The sequence below is a fragment of the Protopterus annectens genome, chromosome 2.part2 (assembly GCF_019279795.1).
Source record: "Protopterus annectens isolate FY-2018-M chromosome 2.part2, PAN1.0, whole genome shotgun sequence".
Taxonomy (NCBI): domain Eukaryota; kingdom Metazoa; phylum Chordata; order Ceratodontiformes; family Protopteridae; genus Protopterus; species Protopterus annectens.
In genome coordinates, this window is record NC_056730.1 from 11,336,444 (window position 1) to 11,343,289 (window position 6,846).

General features: G+C 37.2%; 1 protein-coding gene across 2 annotated transcripts in view; it reads right to left on the minus strand.

The window, feature by feature from the left end:
- LOC122795511 (orthopedia homeobox) overlaps positions 1-6,335 on the minus strand; it is a 13,764-nt gene extending 7,429 nt beyond the window's left edge. Inside the window, exons 1-2 of one of the 2 annotated variants that reach the window (XM_044063700.1) lie at positions 6,170-6,335; positions 5,019-5,407 (exon numbers count right to left, since the gene is read on the minus strand). In XM_044063700.1, coding sequence (XP_043919635.1) covers positions 5,019-5,407; positions 6,170-6,206 — 426 coding nt within the window. In that variant the 5' untranslated portion in view covers positions 6,207-6,335. Of the gene's footprint in view, positions 1-5,018; positions 5,408-5,685; positions 5,768-6,169 lie in introns of those variants that run through there. The other variant, XM_044063701.1, reaches the window with a different exon arrangement.
- Positions 6,336-6,846: the final 511 nt, after the last annotated feature.

Sequence of the window (6,846 nt, forward strand, 5' to 3'; positions counted from 1 at the left end):
CTGTTTTGTACTAATATTTAAAACGTGTCCCTGATTTGGGTACTTTGTCTCAGAAAAAAAGGCTTTATCCCTGACTCTGTAGTTGTGAGGCTGAGAGCTATGATGGCCACAGTTGCCATATCCAAATGTAAAAAAATAACACCTGATCCAGTTCGGCTTTAACAGTTAAGTAGTTACCTAAGAGTGAAAACTATAAGCTCTTGCTGACGCATAACGATATGAAATCAAGATGAAAAAATATTTGTAGCGCACACATACACACACGCAGAAATAATAATAATAATTATTTGAATCACACAGAGATTTAAAGAAATAAAATAAATAGCATAGATAACCTAGGTGACACACCACACCTCTCAACCTCTTATTGCAAGAAATCCAGACAAAGCCTTAAATAATGGAGGAACACAGACCCCAAAAATAGGGACAAAATTTAAATATTGCTTTTATAAACCTAAGAAAGTTGCTAGAATAACAGTGTTAGTGTCCGCGAGCAATTTTTGAGGCTATAAAGTCTGAAACTCAAATGCGTGCCATTATTTAATGACTACTCAGTGATTTGCCAGAAAAAAAGACAAATTTATGAGGACCAGGCCAAAAATATGATACAAAAAAATCTGAACATTGTGCGAAAATCTGAAAGTTGAGAGGTAAGGGTTGCATAATATTCCCGTCTCGACTGCGATAATCTGCTGTTTAAACCATACCCTGATAGACTGAGCTGCTAAATGAAGTCGCTGCAGAGTCTTGTCGCACAGTACACCATTATTGGGAAGATGTTTTTTTCCTACACAGTCCGTCTCGTTTGCACACCGTCCTTTACATTACACCTCTTTTGCCCTCTGTCCCATATTCCAATTCGTTTGATCACCCTGATATCCATGCAAGTACTACAGAGTATGATTATTACTCTCTCTCTCTCTCACACACACACACACACACACGTGTAGGAGCGCGCGCGTGGGCTTTTTGTACCTGCGCTGTCCACAACGAGTTTTGATAATCTGCAGTGTTTGTAGATTTTTGATCTTCTTAGAGCGAATTTTATTATGCCAAGAGTTTCTTTATCTAACAGTCACGATATGCGTGCAGCTCTTGTGAAAAAAAAAGTATTGAGCATCGACTTGGCTTTCAGTTGCGGTACATACGATACGACAGTTTTAATTCCAGGGTTGTAAATTGTTAAGATACAGTAAATGTGTTCAGTTCTACAACAGCCTATGAGGCTTATGAAGATCTCATTGAAGAGGGGACCGAATGATTAATGTGAAGATTTGGTAGGAAATCTGGGCAGCTGTATTAAAAACTCAGACCTCAGGTTCATTCAGACCAGCCAACCGTGAACTCTCAGCCAAATTCATTACACTTTAATAGCGCAGAGAGGGAAAGAAAATGCAATTTCTCATTCCATTAGAAACACAGAACCTACTCTCAGCATGTCCCCTATTAAGACGTGGCAGGTGACAAGGCCACTTCAGTGGACATAGTCCAGTCTGTAGCTCTATTCTACTACGTTGTTTTTCACTATAGAGTTTATTTACTGTTGTCCCTTTCTAGGGTTGTTGGTATAACATATTATATTGAAAGCCTGACATTGTGGCAGTTATTTCGTTGATTTGTTTTTTATGTAAATAAAATATTGGCAGTTAATTAATCCGTGCAAGAGACTAATGATTATGCTTATTACATTGCATTTGATCGCGTCATTTGCATGATTTTCACATCACTGGTTAATAAGCCATTCTGGGTTATAAATAATTTCGAAATTGCTTTCTAATAATGGCCCGCTGCAAAGGAATTGCTTTATTACAACAGTCTGAAAACACTAAAGTGTGCGGAATGGGGCTATAGATTTCACCATAATGGAAAATGTAATATTGTTTAAGACTGCGTTATAAATCAGATTAAAAAGAGCTACTAGTCTCCTGGCTTTCTGGATACAGTCACTTGGCACATCTTTAAAAAAACTCAAGTTTTTGTCTCAGCGATTTATAACTTGACTGCTGTATAATTTCTTAATCAGGGTAATGAGCCCCACTTGGTGTTTAGTTTTGGAAAAATATGATAATAGATAAGAAGGTATGAAAGTTCCCCAAAAAAAAGCGCAAACAAATTATTACTTAATCGAAATTTGGTCAAGGAGCGACTTTTATTGGTAATAATAATGTAAATAAACGTTTCCAAAAGACATTCAGCATGTAATCCAATAATGTTAATCATTTTGAAATGTTTAATTGAGAAAGTTATACTGATTTGATTACTTTCTAGACTTCAAGACGAAGAAAGTTTAAAAAACCTGGGGGGAGGCTATAAATTCTGCCTCTATTAAACAGCACCAGGGACAACACTGTGCGGCTGGTGTGGTGAGTAGTAATAGCATCTTGGTCTAGCTTTGATAACTCTCTTGAAAACAAACCGTGTGCGCGCACATCGTAGCATTTCAGTTGTTGTTTATTAATTATCTATTCATCTGCCTATCTATATAAAGCACTGGGCAGCAACAACTTAAATTCTATGTTGTGCGCACACGCCCACACACCGATATAGCGTTCATATTTTTTCTTGCATGTTTTTCTTAGGTTTCTGTAATACATTGTATCCCGCACATTTCAATGAAATACAAGGCCAAGTGCACAAAATATATATATATACACACACATATATATATATATATATATATATATATATATATATATATATATACACATATATATATATATATCTGTGTGTGTGTGTGTATGTGTGTGTGTGTATACACACACACACATAGAAAAAAAAAACAGATGGATAAACAGGTATTTGGTTTTGGAGCATATGGATGGTCCATTTCTCTTTGCATTGCCACTGCCTCTGTTCGGTGCCTCCAATGTCGCAGGATATAAGAAGTGGCTATATAATGCTAAAACACAACATGGTACCCATTTTATTCTGCCGTGCAATTTTTTACTTATTTATTTTTATTTAAGCTGCGGAGCAATTCGCCCGACCCCTATTTCTAATGTGCATATTAATAATATATGGGTTGGCAAATTACAAATATTACTGGCAATTTTCAAGAGCTGTGTATTGCTTATACATCTGTAGTCCGGGATTATTATTGCCAACGCATTTAGTTAGATGCTTAATGGAGTAGGGTCTGCTAAACAAACGTGCATGTTTGCATTGTTATTTTAATCGTCTCCATTAATACTTACTTTCAAAGCAAAGAAACTGAATAACGATTTATTAATGTTATTATAAAAACGTGTTTTACCAGCTCAGTAAACATATCATTTGATTAAAACCGCTGCAAATTCAAAGTACGTGGTCAATGAACTCAATACAGAAAACTAAACAAAAGGACGCTCTGTACATATTACACTACTAAAAAACATTATTATAAGTGAAACTCTATGGATGTCTTAACATGCGACAAGTTACTAGTAAACTCGGCCCTTTTTATTAACTATATTCTGCATTCAATGACTATTTAAATGCACTGCAAACTATTTTCTGAGTTAATTTAACGAACTGTCATAACAAACAGAAGTAGACACCGTGTTGTTAATAAACACTGACTCCGTGTTTCTATTACCTTAAACAGACTGGCATATAAGGGAAACTCCCGAGAATACACAAACAGGACAATTTAAATAGCAGTGCTTCTATTTTGTTTTAAATAAACAGAAATGATATTTTCACATTACTGTAAATAAAACAACAGAAGCAGCGAGTGTCATCTGCGGGTCTTCTTCACTTTTTCTCATCCCCGTGTTATGCGTGTGAGTAGATTAGATAGATAGACAGATAGAGAGAGAGAGAGACAGAGAGAGAGAGGGAGAGAGAGAGATAGTTAAAATGTTAACTAAAGTTCAGTACCTGGGATAGCGAATGAGGTCGGAGACTTCGTGATACCACCGTGTTCCTTGCCACACCAGCATAGACTCCAGGACATTATCAATTACATTATGTGCTTGCAAAAAGAACATTCCGTGATCTTATTTCCTTTAATTGTGTAATAAATATTCATTTAAACTAATTATTGAAATTGCCAGGAAGTAGCTGATGTTACTTTCGAGACTGTCCACCTACCTACCTTGAGTCTGCCTACACCTTCCTCATATCTCTTCAACTTGTATTCAATCTTTGTTTCTTTTAGAATTATAGGCTTTCGCCTAACATATCTACTCAGAACCCCCCACTAACAAAGGAAACGACTTAATCTTAGCAACTAACTACTGTTGTTTGTATTGTTAAGAGAGTACGCAGGGTAATGTGTTGTATAGGCGTATCTTTCACGTTGAATTCGTCGCTTATTTACTGCAAGATACTAGGGTTGCCACCTTTTCAAATGCCCAAAGTGAGACATTTTTTGTAGAAACGTCAGATTTTGCAGGGCAAAACATACCCACGACCAGTGCAAAGGATAGAACTTCATTTTTTGCCAAAATAAAAGCTTATTCTTGTAGCATTAGAGTTGCTTATTGTGTTCCTTATAACATTTAGGTGTTTCAGATACAAAATAACTGTTTAATGCAAGTATTAAAGAAAATATAGTAAATCTTTTTGTCCTAAAATTTCAGGACATTTGCCATTTTTTCAATTTTTTTGCAGGACACAACTGCCCAAAGAGGGACTGTCCCTCGCAAAGTGGGACAGGTGGTAACCCTACAAGATACAAATACTAGCACTGGGTTTCTTGTACCTGTGCCTCATAATACAAGCGGATACAATGCATTTGATACACGAATGTCTACAGAATACGGACCATATAACCTTTGAAATAGGGATCGGTACTCGTCACACCAATTGATGTTGCAACACAGTCATCACTGAAGTAGTTTAATATCATCATTCAATATTCTGTTACAAGTTTAGTGAATATGTTATTCAACCTGTGCGTGGGTCAACACGAAAACATACTTATTATTTCATTTATTATGCTTATTATTTCATGCATAGGTGGTTTTTACTAGACTTTACAGTACCTCTATGTCAAAACAAGAAATTGCCCAAAGCCAGCTAGTGATTGCTCTTACCTGAACTCTGGACTCTGTTAGTCCAATTCGTAACGCCAGCTCTTCTCTCATGAAAATGTCTGGATAATGTGTTTTGGCGAAACTTCTCTCCAGTTCATTCAGCTGTGCGGGCGTGAAGCGAGTCCGATGCCTTTTCTGTTTTTGCTGGCCCTGTTGTCCCGTTTGGTTCTGATTTTGTTGCTGTTTATCTGAGTCTTTAGTGACAACCTGTCCAGAGGGGTTAGAGTTGACCGTCGTCATGTCGTCCCCCGGAAGGAGAGTGGATCCTTCCACACCATCGGAGTTGGGAGCCATATCACCCGGATGCCCGGGTTCCGAACCCCCAACTCCCAGTCGACATTTTACTGCCTCCCGATGTCCTAGAAGTTCGGCCGCTGCATCCTTCATGCCTAAAAATTGATAATATAACTAGGTAAAGAAAATTCTCTCCAAAAGGAAGCAATCCGTTTTAAAGCACAATGACAAACTTAAGACTATATATAGTGACCAGTCACCCAAGGTTTCCAACTATCAGCCTAGCTGTCCACACATTACAAAGACTGTAATTCTTGAGATTCTTCACTATATATATATATATATATATATATATATATATATATATATATATATATATATATTCACTATGTTAATTTAATATAACAGCTACTTTATTAGAAAATAACGGTACCTTCTCAATCCTATGCATTGCGTACAAAAACCTTAGCTGTCAGACACAGGCTTAAAGTAGCATACAGAATCTTACTACTTAAAAGCATTGATTCAATGATTAATAGATGCCATCCAGCCTGACAAACGAAGGCTACACCTTTAACCAGTCTGACATGCAGCACGTTCACTGTCAACTTATTTATAGTTTGGTTTAAGGTAATTACCACCAAAATCGCCTTGCCTACAATAGAAAAGTTTTCCTTCAGTTGGTTATTTCCACATCTTTCATAGAAATCTAAAATGATAATAATAAATCAAATTATCACTTAATACAGATAATTACCGCTTAAGAAATTAGCCCATTTAGATAAATTAAGGAAAAGCATGGAACAAATCTATCAATTTCCTCTTGTTTCCCCATTTGGTTATTTTGCCTCGCCGCTCGTCTCCAGTGAATGATAAGGTTAGTTGAGTTGGGGGTGAAGAAAAGAAAAGGAACTTACCGAGCCGAGCTTCCAGGAGGTCGGCATGAGAAAGCATTGCGCAGCGCTCCAGGGTGAAAGCTGGGATCCTCCCCCCAAAAATCCGACTGACTTTAAACTATTTAAAAATATATATATCACCTAAATGAAAGAAAATGCGGTTTGTGGTTAAAAAGGGGGTCTCTTGCATTATAATGTCCTTTAGAGAGACGGGGAGGTGCTTAACAGTTGAATGAACCCATGAGCTGCTCCCAGTGAGGACCAATCGGAGTAGCGGGCTGCAAATGTCAACGCCAAGTAGCGCCCGTGTGTGTGTGTGTGTGTGTGTGTGTGTGTGTGTGTGTGTGAGAGAGAGAGAGAGAGAGAGAGAGACAGAGAGACAGAGAGTCACAAGCCCGTTAAGCGCCATACACTTGTATTCCTCTATTTCTTTTCATCTCACAATTTGATTGATTGCCGGTGGCCTCCTATTATACCCTTTAAAATTATCTGATCTAATTTAAGTAATGACTACAAACCAAAGGTAATAAACTGAATATTACGACAAAATTGTCAAAATACTTATTATTTATTACTTGGGAACGGAATGTGTTCCACTGTGAACTTTAGTTTACTAAGAGTGCATAGGTAGGTGCACGGTGGGCATTTTCCTCTGTTTTTTATAAAAGGGGGTTATATTCTCCTTTATAAAGCATGTT